This window comes from Saccopteryx bilineata, chromosome 3 (assembly GCF_036850765.1).
Source record: "Saccopteryx bilineata isolate mSacBil1 chromosome 3, mSacBil1_pri_phased_curated, whole genome shotgun sequence".
NCBI classification, from domain to species: Eukaryota; Metazoa; Chordata; class Mammalia; order Chiroptera; family Emballonuridae; genus Saccopteryx; species Saccopteryx bilineata.
The window spans coordinates 295226279-295252543 of NC_089492.1; the positions used below are offsets into that span (position 1 = coordinate 295226279).

The 26265-nt window shown below is 48.8% G+C and overlaps 1 protein-coding gene across 2 annotated transcripts in view; it reads right to left on the bottom strand.

Moving 5' to 3' along the window:
- Nucleotides 1-11198: 11198 nt before the first annotated feature.
- The window catches only part of ZNF470 (zinc finger protein 470), a 33352-nt gene continuing 18285 nt past the window's right edge, over nt 11199-26265 (bottom strand). The window contains exons 1-4 of one of the 2 annotated variants that reach the window (XM_066270913.1): nt 21648-21783; nt 18521-18602; nt 16147-16273; nt 11200-14217 (exon numbers count right to left, since the gene is read on the bottom strand). In XM_066270913.1, coding sequence (XP_066127010.1) covers nt 12764-14217; nt 16147-16273; nt 18521-18553 — 1614 coding nt within the window. In that variant the 5' untranslated portion in view covers nt 18554-18602; nt 21648-21783 and the 3' untranslated portion in view covers nt 11200-12763. Of the gene's footprint in view, nt 14218-16146; nt 16274-18520; nt 18603-21647; nt 21784-26265 lie in introns of those variants that run through there. The other variant, XM_066270912.1, reaches the window with a different exon arrangement.

The following is a 26265-nucleotide window of genomic DNA, read 5'->3' on the forward strand; positions in this document are numbered from 1 at the left end:
GGCCTGATCTGTGGTGGCGCAGTGGATGAAGCGTCCACCTGGAACACTGACGTCGTCGGTTCAAAATCCCGGGCTTGCCTGGTCAAGGCACATATGGGAGTGATGCTTCCTGTTCTTCCCCTCCTTCTCTCTCTCTCTCTCTCTTCTCCCCTCTCTAAAATGAATAAATAAAATCTTTAAAAAAATAAGTAAGTTATAAAAAAATTTTAATTTAAATTTTTGACAAAGACATAGATGAAGGGGGAAAGGTCTCTTTCTATATAATCGTATTGTCATTTCCCTGCCTGCTGGTGAGGAGGCGGAGCATACTTACATGTGTCTTGACTTGGCTTCTCTTCTCTTCCGTGACATGCCTGTGTATACGCTCCCTGCATTATTCCATTTGTTCGTGTAGCAGTTACTTCTCGATTTAAAGATTTTCTTCATAGATTCTGAATATTGACCCTTTGCCTATTTATCTGGAGCAGGTAGTATTTTCTCCTGACCTGTGTATCCAGAGTGTTCAGGCACGAAAGGGAGTGATGGAAGATACATGACCAGAGAGGCACCCAGGGTCCTGAAAGCCGCAGTAACATCTTAGAATGTTATTGCAGGTGTGCTGGGATACTCGCGCATGGGAGGAAGGGTGTGATATAACCCAATTTACTTTTTTTTTTTTTTTTAATTTTTTTTTTTTTTTTTTTTACAGGGACAGAGAGAGTCAGATAGAGGGATAGATAGGGACAGACAGACAGGAACGGAGAGACGAGAAGCATCAATCATCAGTTTTTCGTTGCGACACCGTAGTTGTTCATTGATTGCTTTCTCATATGCGCCATGACCGCAGGCCTTCAGCAGACTGAATAACCCCCCGCTCGAGCCAGTGACCTTGGGTCAATGCTAGTGAGCTTTTTGCTCAAGCTGGCAACCCTGGGGTCTCGAACCTGGGTCCTTCCGCATCCCAGTCCAACGCGATATCTACTGCGCCACCGCCTGGTCAGGCCCCCAATTTACTTTTTAAAGGCATCACAGGCCCTGGCCGGTTGGCTCAGTGGTAGAGCATGGGACTGGCATGTGGAAGTCCTGGGTTCAATTCCCAGTCAGGGCACACAGGAGAAGCACCCATCGGCTTCACCACCCTTCCCCCTTCTCCTTTCCCTCTGTCTCTCTCTTCCTCTCCTGCAGCCAGGGCTCCATTGGAGCAAAGTTGGCCCCGGGCGCTGAGGATGGCTCCATGGCCTCTGCCTCAGGCGCTAGAATGGCTCCAATTGCAATGGAGCAATGCCCCAGAGGGGCAGAGCATCGCCCCCTGGTGGGCATGCCAGGTGGATACCGGTCGGGCGCATGCGGGAGTCTATCTCACTGCCTCCCCGCTTCTCACTTCAGAAAAATACAAATAAATATATTAATTAATTTAATAAAAAATAAATAAAGGCATCACGGATACTACTCTGCAGAAAGTGCTTGAGAATAGGCACCAGGTACAACAGGAAGACCCTCTAGGAGGCTGTTGGAATAAACCACGTAAGAATGATGGTGGCCAGGATCAGGTGGTTGGCAGAGGGATGGAGAGCAGCGGACCAATCGGAAAGTACTTGGGCGATGGAGCTGAGAGGACTCTGCTGCATGGGGCGTGAGAGGTGAGAGGGAAGGAGGACTTAAGAAAGACTTCTGCACTTGGAGCCTGAGCAGCTAGGTGTCCTGGGTACAACGGGTAGAATGGAAACAGGTAGAATAAATTGTTCCCAAAGATTGTTCCATCAAGTCAAGCCCTGCTGGAACTATAGGTAGCTACAAAACAATTGTCCAGGAACTAACCTGACTTCTCTTAAGTTTCTTTTTCAGAACTAAAGTTAAGCCAGAGACAAACTCAACACCTGGCTTGGGAAACTTCTTTCCTGCATCCCATAATAAGTGCTGTACAATCTCAAAATGCTTTGCTTCTCTGGCATGTATCCGGACATCCCAAAAAGGAGAAGCCTACTCACTTCCTCCCCGATTGGCGAACCCCAGCACCTTCCATGTCCTCGAGTCATAAAAACCCCTAAGCCCACATTTAGTGCTCAGAACCTGAAACCCTACCTCAGTGTTCTTGCCTTCTGAAGAATCGAAATAAATCTGCCTTTGTGTTTATCACTGTCTCTGGTCTGAATTCTTTCACATCAGGAGACAAGCACCCAAACTCGTTAATAATAGAATCAAGATTGTTTGTGTGTACATGGAGATAATGCAGAATTCCCTTTGGTGCATGTGAAGTATTCGATGCCGGTGTTTCTAAGATTTAATGCCAAAGTTGTCTGGATTTCTGAGATGCCAATGTTCGGAGACTCTGGGGAGAGGGTTTGGAAGTGGGCTTCAAAAGAGCACAGGCGTCCAGCGGAGACCCTCAGGAAAGTGGGCTCCCGGGTACTGTTGGCGGTGCTGAAACCCTCCAGATGGACTGGACGGTATGTTACTGAGCTCACGTCGGAAGGACCAGTCCATGGTGCTGAACCCCTTTCCCCAGAGACCTGGCCGTGGCGCTGAACCCCATCAGGGAACCTGTCCATGATGCCGAATCTTTAGGCAGATTGTAGAGCTAAGCTAGCTCTACCTCTAACTTCTTCAAATAACCCATCTGCCTGGGAAAATCCCCTCTGTTGCCTGGAAACAAAACTCTCTGTACTGTGGCAGGATGGGATGAAAGCAGGGAAGGGCAAAAACTACACAGTCGGTTCTGGCCGGTTGGCTCAGTGGTAGAGCGTCAGCCTGGCATGTGGGGGTCCTGGGTTCGATTCCTGGTTAGGCACACAGGAGAAGCGCCCATCTGCTTCTCCACCCTTCCCCTTCTCCTTCCTCTATCTCTCTCTTCCCCTTACACAGTCATGGCTCGATTGGAGCAAGTTGGCCCCGGGCACTGAGGACGGCTCCAGTTGCAAAGGAGCAAGGACCCCAGAGGGGCAGAACATCGCCCCCTGGTGGGCTTGCCGGGTGGATCCCCATTGGGCACATGCGGGAGAATGTCTGTCTGTCTCCGTGCTTCTCACTTCAGAAAAATACAAAAAACAAAAACAAAACAAAACTACACAGTCACTTTCAGGAGGCAGCTTTGGTTCTTAGGGTGTCAGGGCCTGGCTGCAACCTGACTGAAAATATTAACACTGAGTTCCTTCTTTTCTTTCTTTCTCTTTTTAAAAATTATTTATTTATTTATTTATTTATTTATTTTTATTTAGTGAGAGGACAGGGAGGCAGAGAAAGACTCCTGCATGCGCCTTGACTGGGATCCACCCGGCAATCCCACTAGGGCCGATGCTCTGCCCCTCTGGGGCCCTTACTCCATTGCAACCAGAGCCATCCTCAGCGCCCAGGACCCAACTTGCTCCAATCGAGCCCTGGCTGCGCGAGGGGAAGAAAGAGATAGAGAGGAAGGAGAAGGGGAAGGGTGGAGAAGCAGATGGGCGCTTCTCCTGTGTGCCTGGCTTGGAATCGAACCCAGGACATCCACAGGCCGGGTCGATGCTCTACCACTGAGCTAACCAGCCACTGCCTTAATACAAAGTTTCTAAAACATTTCTGTGAGAAAAAAATGTATGCCAACCAATGGAAAACAAAAGACAGCTATGCCAGGATTCAGGATAATGTTTACCTTGGGTTGGAGAAAATGGGGAAGTGTTATATAGCTATATGTGAGTTAGTGGCAAATTTCTAATTGTTAAATTGTGAGATGAGGTCACAAGGATATTATTACATATTTATAAATATACAGAAGGGCTATATTTTATGCTAACTGGAATTAGGAACATTTGAAATCGTGATATTTGAGTGACATTTTATTGAAATGATAAAAAGCCTTGCAATTTAAAATTTTCTTAAAATGCATCCTTTCTAATATGATTAATTGTGTACATTGTACACTGTGTTTGTTATTTTAATATCACTTTAGCTTGTGAAGAGACACGCCAATCACCTCCTGTTAGGGTTGGCCTTACACTGTGCAAGTGTAGAATTGTGCAAGGTCTTCAGGAATGGGCCCCTGGAATAAAATCCAGCCACTCTGGAATTGCTGAATGAATGAATGGATATGTTTGTTCTTTCCAAAAATCTGGTCTCCAGGGAACCTACAGCTATCCCCATCACACAAGAGACAGAGTCATAAAACACCCACTATGTGCTGGATATTGCAAGAGACACCTGAGGCATATCCCGTTCCCTGAAGTGGATAACTTCTGCACTTCTTTAAGGGCAGAGAGCTTCGAGGCCCTGATTTAAGCCAGATCCACTGAAAGCTAGCTCTTACCTACTTTTCTGTACTTTCCTGAAGTTGTTGGCCCAGTGGGTTTTGATATTTCAAATTCTCTCAAGAAATGGAAACTCACTGCATTAAATTTTTTTTCCCTTGATTAGTGTCTGCCTTGTATTCTGTAAGTTAGCCTCCATGATGGTGGAGACTATGTGTTTCTAATACACCCTTGAGCCTCCAGCTTTAGAACTATTTTGGGCACCTATCAGACAGTCGAGAGTATTTTTTTTCTGAAGGGTTAAGTGACTAAAAGGTGCAGCTTGTACATGTAAAACATGCTCATGTCTTCATGTGGGCAATTCATTCAATTAAAACAAAGGGAATGAGCTGAATGAAGCCCACCAGTTGGCTCGGTGCTGCCCACAGCCTGCCCAGTTGAGTCACCCACGATCGTTGGGCAAGACTGTGCCAGAAGACCCCCTCCATGGTCAGGTGATTCTTCCCTCCTCCGGGTCATCAGCGGTGGCACCAAGTGAGGAGTCCAGTAATAAGAATCACCCTCCAAGGAGAAGAATATACTTCACTTAAAAAAAAAAAAAAACAACTATAGAGAATCAATCCCCCTGTGTGGATGCACCTAGTTATTGTGGCCCTTCCCACAACTAGAAGACATTTACATTATTTACAAAAAGGGATCCTTTGAAAGCCTCAGACCCTTTGGGAGAAGCATGGATTCAGCTTGTAAATAAAACCGTCAGGATTTTTTTTTAACCCAGGGCAATCCGTCACCAAAAAAACATTTGTTTTATTACTACTCAAAATTCTTCTGTTAATTCTGCAGAAGAAAAGGAGAAGAATTGAAGTGGAAAAACCTCGTCCAGTCACTTGGAGAGTTCGAGGTGAAATCTTAGAAGGCCAGAGAGCTACCATGTCTGCTCCTCTCAACCCCGCCCCACCGCGCTTCTCTGTCACCTGATTAACAGGGCTAACTTTCTAAAGACAGAATCTTTATAAATCATGTGACATTTATTGACAGGCTGCAGCGTCTTCACAATAGTTGGGTAATGTTATCGTCTTCATTTGGAACAAAATAGATCTTTGTTGAATGTAGGTAGAGCGCAGAGCGCATTCCTAGCAGCTGTGGCTGATGCAATGCTGTGAGAACACTCCAGCACCTGAAACCCTCCTAGGCACACCCAGGAGGGAGCTCGCCGGCTGTAAGGAAGTAACTCAGCGCCAACCAAGCAGCTCCCTGACCTTTTCAGCCATTGGCTGTGAAGGACACGCTGTAACACCCAATAGGCTGAACCTGTGTATATAAGCTAGCTCATTTCCTGAATAAAGCAGATCTGCGATACTGAACCTGGTCTCCGGAGTCGGGTCTCTGCGTCTGTCTTCCTCACCCCCGGTGGGCCTTGTCCACAGTTGAATGATGCTCAAAGGTCTCAAAGAAATACGATTGCATTGAAAAAGGCAATTTGCAAAACCACTGATGGAGTATGACATCATTTACAGAAAAACCCAGCAACACATAAATCAATGTTAAATATTTTCCATGGATGCATAGCTGTGTGTGTAAAGACTTGCCACGTTCAAAACGCAACAGATCTTTAAAAGAAAAGGCATATAGGCACTGGCCGGCTTGCTTAGTGGATAGAGCATCATCCTGGTGTATAGACATCCTGGGTTTCATCCCTGGTCAGGGCACACAGGAGAAGCGACCATTTGCTACTATCCCCCTTTTTCTCCCCCTTCTCTCCCTCTTCGCTTCCTGCAGCTAGTGGTTCGATTGGTTCAAGAGTTGGCCCCAGGCACTGGGGATTGGTCCAAGCATCAGCCTCAGGTGCTAAGAATAGCTCGGCCTGATTTGAGCATCGGCCCCAGAAGGGAGTCGCCATGTGGATCCCAGTTGGGGTGTGTGAGATTGTTTCACTATCTCCCCTCCTCTCACTTAAAAAATAAAAATAAAATAAAAGCAAAAGCACATAGATTCCCAAGTTTATCAAAGTTGCATCTGTTTGTTCAAAATGAAACACCAATAACTTTAATAAATGATTATCACAGCTGGAAAGTTTGTGACACAAGTTCAAATTGCAGCATGGCAAAAGTAAAGGACAAGGATTTTTTTTTTTTTTTTTGCTAAGGGTTACAGGCGTACAAGAAGTGCTTAATGTTTTGTCATTTGGGGACCAGAACTATAAAGGTGGCCTTGTAATTAGTTTATCTTAGGGTACAAACTACTTTTCCTTCCTGACTATGGCATAACACAAATGTGGCAATGTTGCTTACACATATGTTAATTCTATAAAATTAATAATTTTTAAAAATTAAGTAAGAGGTGAGGAGGCAGAGACAGACTCCTGTATGCACCCCAACCAGGATCCATCTGCAAGCCCCCTATCAGGTGATGCTCTGTCTGGCTGGGCCACAGCTCTGTTACTCAGCAACCGAGCTATTTTAGCACCTGAAGCTGAGGCCATGGAGTCATCCTCAGCACCTGAGGCCAACTTTTTGCTTGAGTCATTCGAGCTATAGCTGAGGAAGGGGAAGAGAGAGGGAGAGAGAGAGAGAGGGAGAGAGAGAGAGAGAGAGAGAGAGAGAGAGAGAGATGGGGGAAGGGTGGAGAAGCAGATGGGCACTTCTCCCATGTGCCCTGACCGGAATCAAACCAGGACTTCCACACACTGGGCCGATGCTCTACCGCTGAGCCAACTGGCTAGGACCAATAAATAAAATCTTAAAGAAGAAAACACTGAAAGAAATCCAAAGATATTGACAATTTTAAAAACATATTTCAATGTCCGAGATGTTGGAATGTAAAAAACAAAACAAAGTGAAACAAAACAAATAAAGAAAACAAAAAGTTCATGTTAGCATCAATTAAATATGATGTATTGATTTAATTATCACAACTTATTCAATAACAATAGTGCATATCTCACAGTAAGAGGCTGACACACATTTGGCATTGTAATTATAGGGTAGATAATATTAGCTGGGCTCATTCTGTGGATAAAAATGTGGGGTTCAGAGTCGATGCATTCCCATATATGCACACACAAATCACATCTCTTGCTACAGGCACACATACACATGTAAGTGAAAAGAAAAAATGCTCCCAGAGGACCCCAAGAGTGACAGTTCGTCTCCTCTAGAGCAGAGACTGGGGTTGAACAGGGTGGCGGGCAGGAAAGCTTGTTATATTGACATATTTTGACTTTTGACCAAAAAAGTGTTCACTTATGAACTGTCAAAAAGTGAAATAAGATAATAATTGTAAAAAAAGGGAATTGAAGACGGGAAGTCTCCCTCTGAGAGGTGAGACATGAATGGTCCTGCTCAACCCGGTTCCCAGTGCCTGGCCCACAGCGGGCCCCCTTCTGATGCAGAAGCATTTCAACAAAGTATTTCTTCTACTAGTATGTATATACATATATTTATATAGTTACATATAAAAGGGTAGCTATAGATATACTTTTCATTGTATTTTATTGATTAGAGAGAGATAGAGGAGGACAGAAAGAGAGGAGAGAGAATCGTTGATGTGTTATATGGGCACTCATTGATTGATTCTTGTATGTGCCCTGACCAGGGATCAAACCCATAACCTTGGCAGATTCAGACAACGTTCTAACCTACTGAGCTACCTGGCCAAGGCTAGATATACTTTCTTTTTTTTGTATTTTTCTGAAGTGAGGGAAGTGGAGAGGCAGAGAGACAGGCTCCTGCATGTGCCTGACTGAGTTCCACCCAGCATGTCCACCAGGAGGTGATGCTCTGCCCATCTGGGGCGTTGCTCTGCTGCAACCAGAGCCATTCTAGCACTGGAGACAGAGGCCATGGAGCTGTCCTCAGCACCCTCGGCCAACTTTGCTCCAGTGGAGCCTTGGCTGCGGGAGGGGAAGAGAGACAGAGAGGAAGGAGAGGGGGAAGGGTGGAGAAGCAGATGGGCGCTTCTCCTGTGTGCCCTGGCCAGGAATCGAACCCGGGACTTCCACATGCCAGGCCAATGTTCTCCTGCTGAGCCAACTGGCCAGGACCACAAAATATACTTTTTAAAAAACACTAACAAGAGTATACAATATACTGTTGTGATTTTTTTTTTCCACTTAATGCTGTAACTCAAAGCATCTTCCATATTGGTATTTTCAGCTCTTCCTTCTCATTATTTCACCCATAGGAGTCCTAATCTATGTAGCCAAACTTCTAAGGATGGATCCTTGGGTGTTGCCAACTTCTCCTCTCTTCCAAGCAAGGCTCCAGCGAGCCCGAGATTGAGAGGACAATGTCCTGTCCCCCCACATCCAGACAGCTGCCTTCTCTTTGCTAATGGGGTTTGTTCCAATGTTTCCTTCTTAGAGAAGTCCTCCCCAACTGCCAAAGCCGAAGAAGCACCCTCCCTTGTTATTTGTATGTTATTACCTCTGATCTCGCTCAGAAATCAGCAGCGGAGGCTCTGCAAGACTAGGGGCTCTGGGTGGCTCACTGCTGGATTCCCAACACCTGGAACAACACCTGGCACAGAGGAGATGCTCAGAAATTAGTTGAAAAAAAAAATGGATTCGCTGTGCCTGACCTGTGGTGGTGCAGTGCATAAAGCTTTGGCACAGAATGCTGAGGCCGCCAGTTCCAAATCCCGGGCTGATGTGGTCAAGACACATAAGAGAAGCAACTATGATGCGTTGATGCTTCCCACTCCTCATCCCTGCTTCTCTCTCTCCTCTCTCTAAATTGAAATTTTAAAAAAGTAAATGGACTCACTGTTGTTCACTTGAAGCCTCTTGTGTATTGAAATTCACGCTTACCAGAGGATGTAGAAATTCTAGGTAATCATGTATTAGGCATTCATTATCTTATTCCTTTTCTTTCTTTTTAAAAAATGTTCATTGCTTTGAGACACACACACACAAGCATCAACTTGTTCCATAGAGTTGTTCCATTTAGTTGTGCACTCATTTGTTGCTTCTGGTATGTGCCCTGACCAGGGGTCGAACCCAAGACCTCAGCGACCCTCTGTCTCCTGAGCCATCCGGCAGGGGTCAACTTTCTTATTTCTTAAAACAGCCTCTCCCCACCACTAAGCAGGAAAGAAAAGAAAACAACTCAGGTTCCTTCTTGATCTACTTCCCTCCTCCCCCTTGTGCACACACACCTGTCACATCCACTTCCCTGTGCCGCACTGAGTTCAGCAGGGAAAGAATGCCAACCTCACACCTGCTGCCTCCGCCCCCTTCTTTCTGCCTCTCTGGAAGTCAGGTGATCGCCTATTAATACCCAGTCCCTCTAGGTAGCTCTTTAAAGAGACTTGGGCCAAAGCAAAATCCCCCCTATGAAATTTCATGCCTTAGGGACTGTTTATTGGGCCAATGAACATCCCTGAGGAAGGAGATGGAAAGTCTATTGAGCCTCCTGGTACTGCTGGTGTGTGTGGGTGTGGGTGTGGGTGTGGGTGTGCGTGTGCGTGCCCGTGTGGTGTGCGGTGAGATGGATAAGTATCATTTCCTGCTAATATTTCTCCCTGCTCATGAAAGACCCACAACCCCAGGAAAACATGTTCTGATCACGGGCACGAAGCACGGCTGCAGTTAAACCTCCTGTCAATCTGAGGAACTGAAGATAAGATGATTAGAATGGTGAAACATCCTAGGAGCTAAACACCGTTCTAAATGCTTCCCCATGTTACTCGATTTGTTCTTCACAACACTAGAAGGTACCTACTCTTCTCGTCCCTATTGTACAGATGGGGAAACTGAGGTGCAGAGGGATTCTTTCAGAAGGCTTCTTGAGGGGGGAGTGGCCCAGACCAATTTGGATGTGGCGGTCCTCCTCCTGAAAGCTACTGCCTGAGTACCCCGGTCTTCACGACCCTGTGGCCTTTCCCAAACGTATCACTACTAAGCCTATCCTCCTGCAGTTTAAAATACATGAAATGGGAGTTGAGTATCTGTCAAGAGGTGAGGCACATTGTGCGTGCTGGTAAATGACAGTCCAAGCTGTTATGTTCAGCGAGAGGGACAACCAAGCTCATAGACACGTGGCGGGGACTCGAAGGGCTAAGCCACATCGTGTACTTAGGACAGCCCCTGGGGCTTAAAAACCACCCAGTAAGTACCATTACTGTTATTGTTGTCGCTGTGAGCTTGCAAGAACTCCCAACGCATTTATAATATACAAAAGAATCTTCAGTACTGCATATATATAGAAGTATATATATATGTATATATATTAGTAAGTATATAAGTATATATATACTGCATATATATTGCAGTAAGTGTATATTGAATATATATGTGTATATATAAATATATATGTGTATATATATATACTTGTGGGTCTCAGGGAGAGCGTGTTCTGTGCTTAGTGTATATATATTATTTATATATAGTAGTAAAGATACTATAGATATATAGTAGTGAAGATAGCTAAGGCGTTAGAGCTGCACGGTCCAATGCAGTAGCCAGCAGCCTGATGTAACTGAAAATTTTAATGAATTAAAATGAAACACAGGTAAACATTCCGTTCCATAGCCTCACTGGCCACATGTCGGGTGCTCAACTGCCCCTTGCAGCAAGTGGCCAGCCACCAGACAGACACTGAGCATTCCATCCCTGCAGAAAGTTCTGGGGACCACACTGCTTTAGCGGGTTTCATCTCCTGTTGTTATAGGAACCTCCTGAGAAGGAGCTCACGAAACCTCCAGGACGCGATTGGGGGTCGGTTTCCTTCCTCACGATCTGCTTCTTCTCGATGAGGAAACCGCAGCTCAGAAAATGACCGCAGTGGTCTGAGGACGACGCTGGGGTTCGAACCCAGGGCGGACCAGAGCCAGAGTCTTTCCTGCTCCTAACCTGTTCGCATCCATCACCTTCTGATTGACCTTATCAGTCCCGCTGGGGGTGCCTCCACTTCCCTACCTTCTGGAACCCCTCATCTTCTTCCGACTCCTCTTCCCCTCTCTTGTCCCCTCCCTCTTCCCTAAGACCCCGCCCACTCATTTCCTAAAACCCCGCCCCTCCTCATAAGCTCCTCCCTCTACATTTGTCCCCACCCACCAGCCAGAGCGCAGGGGTGGGGAGTGGCTGCTGCAGCCCCAGGCTGCACAGGCGCAGAACACACCCTCCCCGGGGACCCCCACGCAGCCGCTGCTGAGTCCCCCCGGCCGCCTGCCAACCAGACTCACTGGTCTGCGGGGTGTCCTCGTGCAAAGTGTTAAGAGCTGGTAGCCTTGGTGTCCTCAGGGGAAAACCTGGGATAATAGTGCTCTGAGAAGTACTGCTGGTATTAGTAAATTACCCATTTATTAATAAATATATTTTGTAATTTTGTACTGCTAATAGAACACCGTTTCTATATCTACTATTGCTGTTTATTATTAATAATAGATCGCTACTACTATCAATAATAAAATCGTAAGTCAGATATGACCAAGGTTATGGATGAGGCGTAGATTGGATAATGCCCGGCCTGACTGAAGAAGGCACTGTATTTTCAGAAGAATTCCAGCCAGCAAGGGGAGGAGGGGTGTCTGTTATCTGAGAGAGGATTGTTCCCCTGTAACTCGAAAGCAACTCTGCCTTGCCGGGGTGGGGGTGGGGGGAGGTGTCCTGCCACGTTGCTGTGTTTCTGCCTGAGGGGCCTGTCTCCCCAGCTCTGAGGCTGAGGGTCTGGGCCCAGCCTTCTGGCCTGACCATTCCCAAGCGGGGAACCCAGGGCTGGGGAGGGGAAGGGGCAGGCTTGCGGGGTTCCTGCAGTGCTGGTGGCGCCCACCGCCATCTCCCACACCCTGTGCACCAGCCTTGGCCCTCATTTTGACAGTCCAGCCGATACCTGTATCTCTAGCACCTGACAACTATTTAAAACGACGTTGGTCTCTCTTCATGGCAAGTTTTATTTTAAAAAATGTTAACAGAACCAGAGAGACACTTGGGCATCGGAAGGGACGACCATTACTGCCTAATGCTGAAAAAAATAAAATAAAGTTTTCCCCACTTCGTGAACAACTTGGGAACTGCTACCATTTATTAACTTGGGGTTGTAGAGAAACTATGGGGGTTATGTGTGGTCGGGAAAGGAGGAAACCCACAGATGGTGACAACCTGACTCTGGACTAGATCCAGATGTGTGTGACGAAATGAAAATATCCCCACGTTCCCTTATGGGGCCTACCAACCGCTCCCTCCACTTTGTCACTGGGAAACAGACCCAGAGACACTCCATGCTTTGTCCAAGCTCATAGGACAATACGCTATGAGGTCAGTCTGGAGCCACAGTGAACGTGGCCACGTTCCCAGACACGAGACCTGTAGGGGCTTGCTTTCCACTGTGGCCACGCGCGGATGCTACGGAAGGAGAGCGTGTGCACAGTGGGGGCCTGTCCCCAGCGTCCCAATTTCTAAGACGCGTCTGGCCAGCACTTCTCTTGACAGCACGCGCTCGAATTCTGGCACGGCTGAGTGTGAGTGTGTGTGTGTGTGCGCGAGCGCGCGTGCGCATGATCGAGCTGCCTGCCTGCCTGCTTGCCTGCTGTGGATTCTGAGGTCCACGCCCCCCACCCCCTTCACGCTAGGTATGGATTCTCAGGTGCCGCGTGAGGTTGGTGTTCCGGCTGAAGGTCTTCCCACACTCGCCGCACGCGTAAGGCTTCTCGCCCGTGTGGATCCGCCTGTGGACGGTCAGCGAGGAGTTCTTGATAAACTGCTTCCCGCACTGGCTGCAGCGGTAGGGCCTCTCGCCGGTGTGGATGCGCTGGTGCTCGATGAGGTACGCGCTCTGGCCGAAGGCCTTGCCGCACTGGCCGCAGGCGTAGGGCTTCTCGCCGGTGTGGCCTGCCTGGTGCACCAGCAGGGAGGAGCGCCCCGCGAAGTGCTTCTGGCAGACGGGGCACGCGTAGGGCTTCTCCCCAGTGTGCAGGCGCCGGTGCTGCGTAAGCGAGGAGTTCTTGCTGAAGGCCTTGCCGCACGCACTGCACTCGAAGGGTTTCACCCCGATGTGGAAACGCTGGTGCTGGATCAGGTAGGCGCTCTGGCTGAAAGCCTTGCCGCACCGGCCGCACGTGTAGGGCCGCTCGCCCGTGTGGTTCCTCCGGTGCAGTGTCAGCGACGAGCTCTTGTTGAAGGCCTTGCCGCACTCCCCGCATGCGTAGGGCTTCTCGCCGGTGTGCGTCCGCCGGTGCTCGGTCAGGTGCATGTTCTGGCTGAAGGCTTTCCCGCACGTGGCGCACGCGTAGGGCCTCTCGCCAGTGTGCGTCCGCCGGTGCACGACAAGGTGCATGCGCTGGCTGAAGGCCTTGCCGCAGTCCCCGCACGCATACGGCCTCTCGCCGGTGTGGACCCTCTGGTGCTGGGCCAGGGACGAGGTCTTCCGGAAGGTCTTTCCGCACGCAGGGCACGCATAGGGCCTCTCGCCGGTGTGCGTCCGCTGGTGCGCGGTCAGGTTCATGCGCTGGCTGAAAGCCCGGCCGCAGTCCCCGCACGTGTACGGCTTCTCCCCGGTGTGCACACGCTGGTGGACAGTCAGGGACGAGCGCTCGATAAACTGCTTCCCACACGCGGTGCATGCGAAGGGTTTCACCCCGCTGTGGATGCGCTGGTGCTTTACCAGGGTCGAGCTGCGGCTGAACGCCTTGCCGCACTCGCTGCACGCGTGCAGTGTCTTATCCGTGTGCTTTTTGGAGAGGGGAGAGCTAAGGCCTGAAGTCCCTACGCCCTTCCCGCACCTGGCCAACAACGTGTGGGCCCCCGCTTCTCTCCATCCTTCGGATCTAGTTGGGGCCGGCGTGTCACTTCTGTGGACGAAGGCCTCCGATTCGCGACATTCAGGGGCTAACAACGCCTGGGAAATGTCCAAGTGCCCCAGACCGGTCCCTGCGCTCCCTGGTGGCTGCCCCACCCCATCACCCTGTGTCCCTGGGGCACCATCCCTCGTGGGTCCTTCCACCACTACCCCCACCGATGGTCTGTCTTCGGAAACGTCGTCCTGTGGGTCGGATTCTTTCAGGTCGGTTCTTGTCCCCAAGTCTGAAGGGGAGGTGGGAAAGAGAAGAGGAAAGGCATCTTGTGAACAAGGCCGGGAGTGAGGAAGTTTGGAAGATAGGACAAGGCACAGGCCCAGGGCAAGGGACAGCCTGTCCTGGGGAAGCCGTGAGGAGCTGACACCGCGTGGTGTAGGGAGGTGAGCGGAGTGGGTGCTGAGGCGGCCAGGGGCGCTCAGAGCTGGGGGTTGGGCACATGGAGAGAGAGGGGAGGGAGGCACGCTTGGGGGCTGGAAGGAGCAGATCAAAGGGTCCAGCACACGCAGTGAGGGGTTACTGCACCTGGCTCCGGACCCCCACCTCTGCTCACCTGTCTGGCTCAAATCCCCTCCCCCTGTCCCGCGAATTTCTCCATTTCTATTTCAAGTCTTTGGGGCTCTCCTGAGTTCAGGCTCTGCATCCTGGACCTTATGGCTTCGTCACCAGCATTTAAATAAAAACTGGGAGACACCCTGGCCGGGTAGGTAGGTCAGTAGGTTAGTTCCAAGGTTGTGGGTTCCATCCCCCGTGAGGGCACATACAAGACCAACGAAGGCAGAAACGGGTGGAACCACAGATCACCGTTTCTCTCCTTCTGTCTCTAATATCAATCAGTCAAACAATCGATGAATCAACAAATAAAAACCGTGAAATCTTACACAAAAATCTCATGAAAAAAAAAGAATCCAGCTACATGGAACTCACCTTCCTCAAAGGCAGGAGAGTGGTCAGCACCTGCTCCCCTTCCGCATTTAAGCCGCCACTTGTCTCAGGACCCCTGAGTTTGAGACCCCTCCCCTCATGCAAGGGAGCTCTCTCTGCGGTCTCTTCTCTATGCAGATGCCTCTGACATGGACGCCCCCATACTGGACCTACCCCCCTCTGAGCTCTGCCGAGCAATAATCACAGGCCTACTGGGCAGCCCTGATGGATACCGCAAACCTCACGCATCTGATGTGAAACCTGCGCTTTCAGAAACTCCACTCCCAAATCATAAGAAAGGAAGGCTCATCAAAAAGACTTAGCAAGGTTAAGTCAGACACAGAAGGACCCCTTCCACTCACAGGAGGCATCTAGAACCATCAGATTCATAAGAGACAGAAAGTAGGGCAGGTGCTAGGAGCTGCAGGGTGGGGGGGAGCTGTTGTTTTGTCAGGACAGATTGTCATTTGAGGACAATGAAAATAGTTCTGGAGCCAGACCAGGCGGTGGCTCAGTGGATAGAGCCTCAGACTGGGACATGGAGGACCCAGGTTTGAAACCCTGAGGTCGCCAGCTTGAGTTGAGCCCAAGGTCGCTGGCTTGAGCAAGGGGTAACTCACTCTGCTGTAGCCCCCACCCCCCGTCAACACATATGAGAAGCAATCAATGAACAACTAAGGTGCCGCAACGAAGAATTGATGCTTCTCATCTCTCTGTCTGCCTGTCCCTATCTGTCCCTCTCTCTGTCTCTGTCAAAAAATATATATATTTGGTTGATAATGCCAAACTGTCTTCCAAAAGAGTTGTCACATTGGCTCAGTGGTAGAGCATGGGCCCAGCATGTGGATGTCCTGGGTTCGATTCCTGGTCAGGGCACACAGGAGAAGTGACAATCTGCTCCTCTTCCTCTCCCCCTTTTCTATTTCTCTGTCTTCCCCTCCTGCAGCCATAGCTCGATTGGCTCGAGTGAGTTGGCCTCCAGCACTGAGGATGGCTCCATGGACTCTGTTTCAGGCACTAAAAAAATGGCTCCATTGCTGAACAATATAATCCTCTGGCTGTTATACATGTGGTAAACACAACTCCCATTTCATCATCGACCAACTTTAATTTTAGCTTTGAGTAGAGTCACCTGAATTTTCTACCCAGTGACATCAGTCAACCTTGTCTATTTCTTTTGTCATCCTGAAGTGACAGGCAGAGGGGGAATAGCTCAGGGAAGCTGTCCCATTACCCAGCGAGACCAGGTTCCTGTAGTTCTCCAGCGTGACGTCCCTGTACAGGTCCTTCTGGGTGGGCTCCAGCTGCCGCCACTCCTCCTGGGAGAAGTCCACCGCCACGTTCCCGAACTTCATGGACTCCTGTGAGAGGAAACCCACAGCCGCTCACCGCGGGGCCCGCCTCACAGAGCTCGAGCGGAGCGGTCAGAGGGCCAAGGGGATCAGGAAAGGTTTGCACAGAGGTATCTGAAGTGGTTCTGACAAGGTGCAGGGCTGTGAAGGGCCTGACCGCTCGGTGTTCTGGGCAGCTAAGGATACCGATATGGTCCCTGGATGGACAAAGGAAACACGGGAATGTTCCAAGCGGAAGGCCAGAGAGCTGAGGAATGGAAGGAAGGACTCAAAGGCAAAATGACCCTAACCCGCCCTCATTGGGAAGAGCAGTTGGTTAGAGCACTGTCCCAACCCACCCAGATTGAGGGTTCGATCCCTGGTGAGGGCACATACAAGAATCAACCGGTGAATGCATACATAAGTGCAACAATAAATCGATGCCTTTTTCTCCCTCTCCTGTCTCTAAAATAAATTTTTTAAAAATCACCATAACCCAGTGAACTGACATGCACATTAGGAGCCCACAGGGGCAGATACCTCGGTGGAATTCAGTCATTTGATGAGTTTACTGAGCCCCTGCAGAGCTCCGGGCACCGGGCTAGCTGCTGGGACACGGACACGGAAGGTTCTAGAACTAGCTCCTCATGAAAGAGGCAGATGGAGACGCACATAATGGACCCACCATCGAGTCAATACAACCATGGAAGTGAACCAAGTTCTCTAGGTGCGTGTACAATGGCAGCCCTAGGGGTGTCCGGGCAGGTGTGGGCTGTGTTTGGGTCCTAGGGGGAGACTGTGGACAGGGCTGGGGGGAGGTGGGTCAAGGTCTGAGGCTTAAATGGAAGACTGGTCCCTGAGGACATTGACGCTCTGACCCTGTGAATGAAATGAACGTGGCTCCGTGTCATCCATCACAGCAGTAACATTACCCGTCACTCACTATGCAGTCGCTCTGTGCCAGGGATGATTCTAAGTCATGTTACCGGATGAATTCTGGGTTCAATTACTGTATTGAAGTCCTAAGTCTCAGCACCTTGGAGTAAGACCTTATTTGGAAACAGGGTCATTGCTGGTGTAATGAAAGGCCGTGCCTGGTTAGCTCAGCAGTAGAGCGTCGGCCCAGTGTGTGGAAGTCCCAGGTTCGATTCCCAGCCAGGGCACACAGGAGAAGCCCCCATCTGCACATGTGGGAGTCTGTCTCTCTACCTCCCTGCTTCTCACTTCAGAAAAATACAAATATATAAATAAATAAAACAATCACACCTCGCTAATAATACCAACAATGCTACTCAGAAAGAGGTCACGTGACATCAGCTGTCACCTACCATGCCGAAGGTGTGTACGATTTGTCATTTATATCCTATGAACAGGATAAACACCTTGAGCAAGGCCGAGGCTTGGGGGGGGGGAGTATAAACTGATCCAACCCAGAACTACGAAGACTTCTGAAAGGCCTTAAAAATACCCACCTTAACCTTCCTTTGCAAGGAATCACCCCTAAGGAAATCATACAAAATGCAAGGGAAAAATTTAGGTCCAGTTGTGTACATATTTTTTATCGAGAAATATTTCTTGCATAAAAGGACGTTTAGAGAAAAATACCACTGGCTCGAGGAAGGGGTTACTCGGTCTGCTGAAGGCCCGCGGTCAAGGCACATATGAGAAAGCAATCAATGAACAACTAAGGTGTCGCAAAGAAAAACTGATGATTGATACTTCTCATCTCTCTCCGTTCCTGTCTGTCTGTCCCTGTCTATCCCTCTCTCTGACTCTGTCTCTGTAAAAAAAAAAAAAGAAAGAAAAGAAAACTACCACACAGAGCCACCCACTAAAACATCATGAAACATCAGGGCGAGAGCGGGGGACACACACGAGTCCCTCTCCACATGAGTGCTCTCCTCCCGCTCCCTGGACGTTCAGTGCCGACCCCCCAATTTTGAAGGCCACTTGTTTAGCACGGTGCTGTCCAGGGCCACTGCAGGGACCTTTGTCACACCTGATGGAACGTGCTTAACCCAGAACTTCCCCAGGTGCCCAATTGTGTCTCCTGAGAGTCTCCAGGGTAGGACGTGTCACTCCTGAGCTGCCCTGTCCCCCATGGTTGACAGATGCCAGTGTCAACGCAGTACCCTCCCTCCTCAGACTGGACACAATGCCTAGGAGGCCGAACTGAGGGACTGGGCCCTGAGGGGGGCGTGGGCGGGCCAAGGGTCATCCCTGTCCGGAAGCCTGACCCTTAGGAAGGAAATATAAAAGGGTGATGATGTGACTCACCAGGGCCTCGTCGGTCAGTGGCTGGGTGGCCATCCGTCCACTGCCCACGGTGATTGGGGAATGACCAAGGGGGACAGGCAGGCTGTCCACATAGGAGAGAAAGAGAAAGGCACAGTGAGTGACCAGGGCAAGGCCCTCCCCACAGTGTAGATGGGACAGAGAGACACACCCACTAGGAGACAGGCAGACAGGGACACACACACACACACACACACACACACGTGTGCATATGAACGTATCTGTGCATATGGCATGAGAGGCACTCAACAAACATCTCTGATTCAAGCCTCCTCACACCCTATGAGTCAGGCGCTATTTCCACCCAACCCCATTTCATAGATGAGGAAACCGAGGCCAAGAAGACATGAACTGGGATGGGAGCTGGGCCAAGCACGTTCAGGTCCATGTGCTTGCTGTCTCTCAAGTGCACACGTCACATCCACATACCAACACGCCCCCCCCCAACACGCACACGCATGCACACAATGCCAGTCCAGAGTCGGAAGGGAAGAACAGGACCCTCTGCCCTTTCCCTGGGTCTGAGTGCTGGCCCCAAACACCCCAACACCACACTACCTTCTGGGGCTCCCCCAGATCTTGTGGGGTTACTGTGAGGCTCAAAGGACAGAGGTATGTACAGAGCCGGGAGCTGTGCAGCGCACAGTGGGAGCCATGTGGCACACAGTAGGAGTCCACATCAGGTGTTACTATCACTGCTGTTGTTAGTCAAGTGGGGCCCTAAGAGTGGGACGTAGCTGCTCGGGGGGCTCTCGGGTGCAGAACTGAGAGGGTCTTTCGGGATGGTCTCTGGTATCCAGGACAATTTTTGGCACATGGGAGGCACTCACACATTGAATAAACAGAATAAACAAGCCAACTTCTAGTGCTGGCAAAGGGCACCAAGCTGGGGCCTCCCATACAGAGCTCTGCAACCTTTCAGGAAACTGAGCTGTTAGTGGACCAACCTGGCACCAAGCAACCCTGGTCCCAGGACTCTCTGCCTGCCCATTGCTCCTGTTGTATAGGAACAGGGAGAAAGAGACCTTTTGTCACACAATTAAGTAGCCGAAATAATTAGTCTTTATTTTAAAACCAGCAACCGCACAGAGACCGAAGTCATTTAAATCGTGTGGCCCCAAACACAGTTAGGGCCAGCTTTTAAAGACAAAATCACATACTGATTGGGGTATGGGAAGGCGGGGGTGGGGGGGCTCAGCGAAACATGGTACAAAAGCAATAAAACATATGCATTCATCTTGTTAATAAGCTCGTTAAATCTTACTGTCTTGTTCCAATGTTTATCTACAGGATCCATTTAGAGAAAAAGATATTTTTCACACACTAAGACCATAAGCTCTGAGGATGATATCACAGTAGTGATAAATGTTTCACATGCCTAACAAAAACATTTCTAAACATTCTAGGATAAACGACCCACCCCTGACTCCTTGGCAATTTGGCAAAATTAACTTCAAGGCTGGAGATAGGGAGTTTTAGACCTAAGTAAGTTCTGGGGTTCCTTAGAGTTTAAGAAGGAAGAGAAGCTAAATGAAATTATTTATGCTGATAGCCTTTTTTTCCCTCCTATACATATTTCACTCCTAGAAGCAAAAACACCAACCAATGCAAAAACCCTGGAGACAACATCAGTACCCATCATTAAGAGAATGGGAGGATAGATGACCAGGGGTCCAGTCTAAAATCCAAGGTCCCTTTCAGGGTGCAGAATTAGACATATCCGTGGGTGGCTGGGCTTCTCAGCAATGTTTCCCAGTCTCTGGAGAAGGCACCGTGGGGCGGAAGGGGGTGTTGTTAATTTTCCCCCCCCTTTGTATTCCTTTGAGTATGTCTCTGGGTACAGTGACTTCCTGATTTTTTAAACAGACTTTTTACAAGTGTATTCTTTCTGGACTTGCGGTTTCTGACTCTTACCCCTGCACTGTGAGATCAACAGGCCCCTTTTGCCAGACGTGTAAGCGACCACAGCCAATTAATCCAGGAAGCATGGTGTGCCCAGAGCCCCTGACACCTGACGAAGTCATTGAAAATATTTTGTATCTTTTAAGATTATAGGGAAAACGAATCTAATCCAGCTGGATTTTATCTGTCCTTATTGCAATGAAATCACAACTATAATTTTTATTTTATTTAAAAGGAGGCCATGAAGGCACAATGGTCCTGAAAGTGACATGCCCACAGCCAGGGGCTCCTCCTATGTCCAAGCTTTCTGACATTTCCTTCCCTCCACTGTTTCTAAGGGGAAATCCTCTCGGCAGCTGCGTTGGGGGGCGGTCCTGCAATTTTGTATTAGATGAGCCACAAAGGAAAACAAGGATTTCCCCAACTGTGGGGCAGTTAAGTGTGGGGGCTGGGTGTCGAGTTGGAAGGTGATTCACTTCAAGTCTCTGCGCCTCAGTTTCCCCATCTGTAATATGGGGATTCCGAGGGTCTGTACTTCAAGAGTGACTGGGAAGGGAGGCCTATAAAATGCCCAGAACAGTCCCCTGAGCACCCAATACACACACACTTCCTGAACAAATCAACCCTGGTCAGGATGGAATAGGAGTGGGGGTGGGGGTGGGGGGTCTCTGAGGGGCAGAGACAGGGACAGGGGCAGGGGCAGGAAGGAGAGGGGGATCCCAGGCAAGAAGACAGGTAGCCAGCACAGGCTCACCTGTCCGGGCGTGCAGTCTCTCACACACGCTTTCTGGAGGGCGCACCCCCACACGGACACTTACAAATACTCAGCAATGTCCTGAGAAAGAGACACAGGTGGACACACAGAGGCAGGTGAAGACGCGGACAGGTCAGGAGAGACGCGCTCCCACACCCACACCCAGAGACCGACAGGTACAAAGGAAAAGACTGGACACAGGTAGACACCTGGACGGCACCCTTACAGAGAGGCCATGGACAGAGATAAAGGCACACACGCACACACACATGCACGCACACACACTCACAGGCATCATCTTCACCCCAGTCCCATTCCATCAAGTCAGCAACAGCGTTTCTCTCCTCCCAGGAGCCCACACGCCCCTTCCTGGGCCCCCTCCCCCTCTACTCCCGCCCCCCAACTCTCCCCTCCCCTCCCCACCCCTCCCACCCTGCCCGGAGCCTGACTCACCGCGCGGCTGGGTCCGGACAATGACCCTAAGGCAACACAAGGCCCCCCGCCCGCCGCACTGCGCCTGCGCAGACGAGCCAGCTACATTTCCCAGAGCCCCACGCACCGACATCTCCTGGGTGGGGGAGCTTCCCCGCTGCGCGCAGCCGCACTGATTGACACAGAAGGCGTGCCTGTGTCGTCTCCCAGACACCCCCCCCCCCGTGGTCCAAAGTAAAGTGACCAATCCATAGTTCTTTTTTTATAAGTTCCATCCTCCCTGGAAAAGTGTACTCCTACCTGTCCTCCTTTTTAATATTGGAAGACTCATCTGTAAATGTCTGTATTGGATGGATGCGGAGTCGATCCATTGCGTGTGATGTGACGTCTTTGTATCTAAATGAGTACTTTTTTCTTAGTTATAAAAATAGGCATGTAAGCATAATTACAATATAAAATATGACAAATGTTTTTATCATGCCCTGATCATACTATAGTGTAATATTGTTGCAATAAATACAATCTTTCTTTTTTTCTTCCATTTATTTTTGTCCTCCTTTACATTGTAAAAAAGTTGGTCGCCTTAGAGGGAGGATGAGGAAAGGAGGGAAGATGGGGAGGGGAGGAGGGTGGCTGAGAGAAGGGAGGGACTGGGTAGAAGGAAGAGGGATTTAAGGAGGAGGAAAGACCTAGAAGGGAGAGGAAAAGGGTGGGAAGAGGCGGAAGAGTGAGAATGTAGGGGAGCGAGGGAGGGTAGGAGAGAGGAGGAGAGAGGGGAGGAAAAATTCCAGAAAAGGAGGGGGCTGTGGATGGAGGCTGGGAAATCAAGCTGAAGCCACTCTGTAGACATTCTTCTGCACTCCAGCCAGGGGTCTTGGGTAAGCGTCGCAAACCTGATAGTCATCCATGTATGTAGAAAATGTGTAAGGCATCCAGAAGAGATGCAAGGAAGCAGATGGTCATGGCAAAGAAAAGTATTCACGTTGGGTAACATGAGTTTCTTTTTCATTTTTATTTTTTTTGTATTTTTCCGAAGTTAGAAGCGGGGAGGCAGTCAGACAGACTCCCGTGTGCACCTGACCGGGATCCACCCAGCATGCCCACCAGGAAGCGATGCTCTGCCCATCTAGGGCGTTGCTCCTCTGCAACCAGAGCCATTCTAGCGCCTGAGGCGGAGGCCATGGAGCCATTCTCAGCCCCGGGGCCAACTTTGCTCCAATGGAGCCCTGGCTGCGGGAGGAGAAAAGAGAGGAAAGAGAGGGGGAAGAGTGGAGAAGCAAATGGGCACTTCTCCTGTGTGCCCTGGCTGGGAATCGAACCCGAGACTTCCACACTCCAGGCGATGCTCTTCCACTGAGCCAACCAGCCAGGGCCGACATAAGTTTCCTATAGGCCAGCTACTGTACTTGATGTGTTTCAATGAAAAGCTACTTTCCGGATGAGGACAGTGACACAAGAAGAGAGAGGTCACAGGAGAGAGCGGGGGTGGGAACGAGACTTCCAGGCTGGGGCCCTCTTACATCTAAACCACCAAGCCAAGTACAAAAGCATTTGCTGAATGAGTGACCACAAAAATGCAAACAGCCGCGGCATTGGTGGTGATTATGATTTCTTTAATTAAATATTTTATTTTGAGGCCCTGGATGGTTGGCTCAGTGGTAGAGCATCATGTGGATATCCCTGGTTCAATTCCTGGTCAGGGCACACAGGAAAACCTACCATCTGCTTCTCCACCCCTCCCCACCCTCCATCTCTCTCTCTCTCTCCCTCTTTCTTCCCCTCCCCTAGCCATGGCTCTATTTGGATTGGTGCGAGAGAGTTGGCCAGGGGTGCTGAGGATGGCTCTGTGGCCTCCCCTCACGTGCTAAAAATAGGTCGGTAGGGAGCATGGCCCCAGATGGGCAGAGCACCGCCCTGTAGGGGGCTTGCTGGGTGGATACCGATCTGGTTGCGTCTCAATTAAAAAAAAAATTATTTTGAGATAAATGTATTCACATGCAAGTGTAACAAATAATATTGAAACCATACAGAGAGATTCCCCCATGCCCTTTATTAATAGTTCTCCCAAATGACATCTTGCAGTACCACAAATGGAGTTAATGTACACACTGCCAAGGTACAGAACAGTTTCAGCACTACTAGGAGGCTCTTCCTACAGACACCAACCATCCTTCCTCAACCCCTATCATTACTTTTGTTTTCCATAATTTTGTCATTTAAAAAATGTTATACAACAGTCATTTTTTTTCTCATTGAGCATAATTCTATGGCGATGCATCCAAGATGCTGTTTGTATGAATAGTTTGTTACTTTATTGCCAAGAATTATTTTATGGTAGGGATGTACTGCAGTTTGGGTACCACATCTGGGATATTTCCAGGTACCACATCTGGGATATTTCCAGTTTGGAGCTATTCTACCCTCCTAACAAATTGTTAAGTGTACATACAATACAGTAGTGTTAACGACAGGCACACTCTTGCATTGAAGATTTCTAGCATTTCTTCATCTTGCAGAACTGAAACTAAACCTGTTGAACAAATAACTCCCCACTTTCCACTCTCCCCAGACCCTGGCAACCACAATTCTACTCTGTGCTCCTATGTATATGACTGGATTCCTCATATAAATGCAGAATTTAACTTTCTAATACGTCTGGCTTATTTCATTTAGTATAATGTACTCAAGGTTCAGCCGTGTTGTTGCATGTGTCAGAAGTTGCTTTTTTTTTTAAGGCTGAAAAGTATAGTCTGTTGTATATGGACACCGTATTTTCTTTTTCTTTTTTTTTTTTCCTGAAGCTGGAAACGGGGAGAGACAGTCAGACAGACTCCCGCATGCGCCCGACCAGGATCCACCCGGCACGCCCACCAGGGGCGACGCTCTGCCCACCAGGGGGCGATGCTCTGCCCCTCCGGGGCATCGCTCTGCCGCGACCAGAGCCATTCTAGTGCCTGGGGCAGAGGCCAAGGAGCCATCCCCAGCGCCTGGGCCATCTTTGCTCCAATGGAGCCTTGGCTGCGGGAGGGGAAGAGAGAGACAGAGAGGAAGGAGGGGGTGGGGGTGGAGAAGCAAATGGGCGCTTCTCCTATGTGCCCTGGCCGGGAATCGAACCCGGGTCTCCCGCACACCAGGCCGACGCTCTACCGCTGAGCCAACCGGCCAGGGCCGACACCGTATTTTCTTTATCCATTCATCCCTCAGTGGACATTTATAGTTGCTTTCACATCTTGGCTATTACGAATAATGGTGAAGTGAACAAGCAAGTGGAAATACCTATTTGAGATACTGACTTCAGTTCTCTTGGATCAATACCTAGGAAAGAAATTGCCAGATCATATGGCATTTCTATTTTAAATATTTTTGGAAACCAAAATGGTTCCCATAGTGGATGCATTATTTTACATTCCCACCAGCAGTGCACAAAGGTTCCCATTTCTTCACATCCTAATACTTTGTTCTGTTTCTCTCTCTCTCTCTCTCTCTCTCTCTCTCTCTTTTTTGGATGATAGCCATTCTGACAGATGTAAGGTGAGGTGATAGCTCATTGTAGCTTTACTTTGCAAGTCCCTGATGAGTAACGATGTTGAATGAACATCTTTTCATGTATCTATTGGCCATTTGTATGTTCTCTTTGGGGAAATGTATATTCAATTCTAGTCTTGCCATTTTAAAGTTGTGGGGTTCTTTTTTTGGAAGGAGATCCTTAGATATTTTGGATCAAGATTCCTTTGTTACTTCATCTTTGCCTTGTTCTCAATACCCTTGTTTAAAATTTTTTTTAATCTATTGATTTCTAGAAAGAGAAGGAAAGATATTGATTTGTTGTTCCACTTATTTATGCATTCGTGGATTCTTGTATGTGCCCTGACCAGAGATCAAACCCTCAACATTGGCTTATTGAGATGACACTCTAACCAATGGAGCTAGTGGCCAGGGCTCAGTACCCTTGTTCTTCTTGTTCTACTCATTGAAGTGACAATTTTAGGCTATCTACATTTTTGTTCAAAGAAGGAAATACTCAGATTTTTAAAATACTAGTGTCAACTGATGTTTACATATTGATTTTATGAACTCCAAGAAAACAAAACAAAACAAGAAATCCTCAATGGTGCCAGTCCCAATTTTTAAATCACTGTCTCCTTTGGGTACCATATTCATCATGTTTAGTGGCAAGAACAGCGGCCCACAGATGACCACCAATTGCCTTTATAAGAAGTATTCCAGAACATTCCATGAGGTACAAGCACTTTTGAGTTCCAAGCTCCTTGGATACAAGGAACACAGACACTTGGTATAAAGGCCATGTTTGGAGTGGGTGGTGGAAGTGTTCCTCTCTGTGATCTAAAAACTTAATTCCAACTCATCACATGGCTCCAATGTCTTACTTCCTTATCAAGGTCAGTCCTTCTGGGTAAAACGCCAGAAACATTTCTTAGTTCTTACCACAACTTCTTTCAGTAGCTCTGATGTCTCTTTTTTCTTATAAGGATACCATCCTGTCAGATTAGGGACCTACCCATATTACCTCATTTAACCTTAATTTCTTTCTTAAAGGCGCTATTTCTAAGCACAGTCACATTGTGGCATAGGGCTTCAACACAGGAAATATTTTTTGGGGGGGGATACAATTTAGCCT